General features: G+C 30.0%; 1 protein-coding gene across 1 annotated transcript in view; it reads right to left on the reverse strand.

Annotated features, from left to right (window-relative positions):
- CORO2B (coronin 2B) overlaps positions 1–1746 on the reverse strand; it is a 28664-nt gene that overhangs the window by 7681 nt on the left and 19237 nt on the right. The window contains exon 2 of the mRNA XM_017830225.1: positions 1354–1491. Coding sequence (XP_017685714.1) covers positions 1354–1491 — 138 coding nt within the window. The remainder of the gene's footprint in view (positions 1–1353; positions 1492–1746) is intronic.

Consider the following 1746-nt stretch of genomic DNA (forward strand, 5'->3'; position numbering starts at 1 on the left):
CCCTGCCAAGGCCTGACCGCCCTTTCCATGGAAAAATTCCTCCTGATGTCCCACCTGAGCCTCCCCTGGCACAGCTGGAGGCCGTTCCCTCTCCTCCTGTCCCTTGTTCCCTGGGAGCAGAGCCCGACCCCCCTCCGGCTCCCCGGGAATGCCAACACAGGATCCAGGGTGGGCACAATTTGGCTGTTGCTTGGCATCAATCTCTGACCCCCTCTCCATTCCCAAGATGGATGATGTATAAATAGAGATAAATATATATTTTAAACATATATTTATCTTTACTTCTATATAATTTAGTAAATATAAGTGCTATATAAATACATTTAAATTTATACTTAAACATATATTTATATTTACTTCTATATAATTTAACAAATAATATATAAGTAAACATAAATCAATATAATAGATATCATAGATACAATAGATATCAATATCTATTTAAACATATATTTATATTTACTTATGTAATTTATGTAGTATAAATTATGTATAAACATATATATGCATAAATCTATGTATATATTTAATATATGTGTATTTATATGTATAAATATATACATAAATATATATTTTACATATAAATATATATGCATAAATTTCTGTATATATTTAATGTGTGCATGTTTACATGTATAAAAATATATAAATATATATTTATTATAAATAAATATTTATTTGTGTATATATATAAAAATACATATTTATGTGTATGCCTATATAAATGTAGAAATATATATTCATATAAAAATAAATAATAAAATATAAATATATAGAAATATATATTTATATATTTATATGAGTATATAAATATAAAAATATATATTCATATAGAAATAAATAATAAAATATAGAAATATGGAAATATGTGTTTATATATTTACATGTATATAGATATATATTTATATAGAAATAAATAATAAAATATAAATATAAAGTATAGAAATGTGTGTTTATATATTTATATGTATATATAAATATAAATACAAATGTATATTTATATAGAAATAAATAATAAAATATAAATGTATATAAATATAGATATATAAATATATACATAAACATGTATATATCTAATATACTTAATAATTTATCAAGTATGACTTTATAAATTACATTAAAAATTAAATTAACTATAAATACTGTCATAAAATATTACAAAACATTACATAACTATAAAATGTATAATAATTAAAAATTAATTAAAATCATCATAAATATAAATAAATAAATAAAAATTAATTACGCACCTAGCAATTTTATATTTTTATACCTGCCCTATATTTATATATTTTAGTTGACATGTATCTCTATATCAAGTGCAGGAATGAAGGGCAGGAGGTGCCCACTCACCGTGGTGTCCTCGGAGCAGGAGGCGATGATGTTCTCAATGAAGGGGTTCCACTTGATGTCCAGCACGTTGCCCTGGTGCCCACAGACCTTGGGGTAGTTGGGTTCGATCCGGCCTGTCTGTGGTGGGGAAGGGAGCCACTAATCAGCAAACCCGTCAAATTTATGGATAAACTGGGCTTTAAATCGGGCTTTTGGAGGCTGGGAACTCGTCGGAGGGGTGAGAGCCATGGCCCAGCCTGGGATGGGGTTTAGGGCTGCAGGAGACCCCCAGCCAAGCCTGGGGTTGGTTTTGTTCCATCAGAATGGAAGAAAATGGAGAGCAACGAGGCTGGGGAAGGGACTGGAGCACAAGTGCTGTGAGGAGAGGCTGAGGGAGCTGGGGGGGCTCAGCCT

This window comes from Lepidothrix coronata, unplaced genomic scaffold (genome assembly GCF_001604755.1).
Source record: "Lepidothrix coronata isolate B3197 unplaced genomic scaffold, Lepidothrix_coronata-1.0 Scaffold176, whole genome shotgun sequence".
Classification (NCBI taxonomy): domain Eukaryota; kingdom Metazoa; phylum Chordata; class Aves; order Passeriformes; family Pipridae; genus Lepidothrix; species Lepidothrix coronata.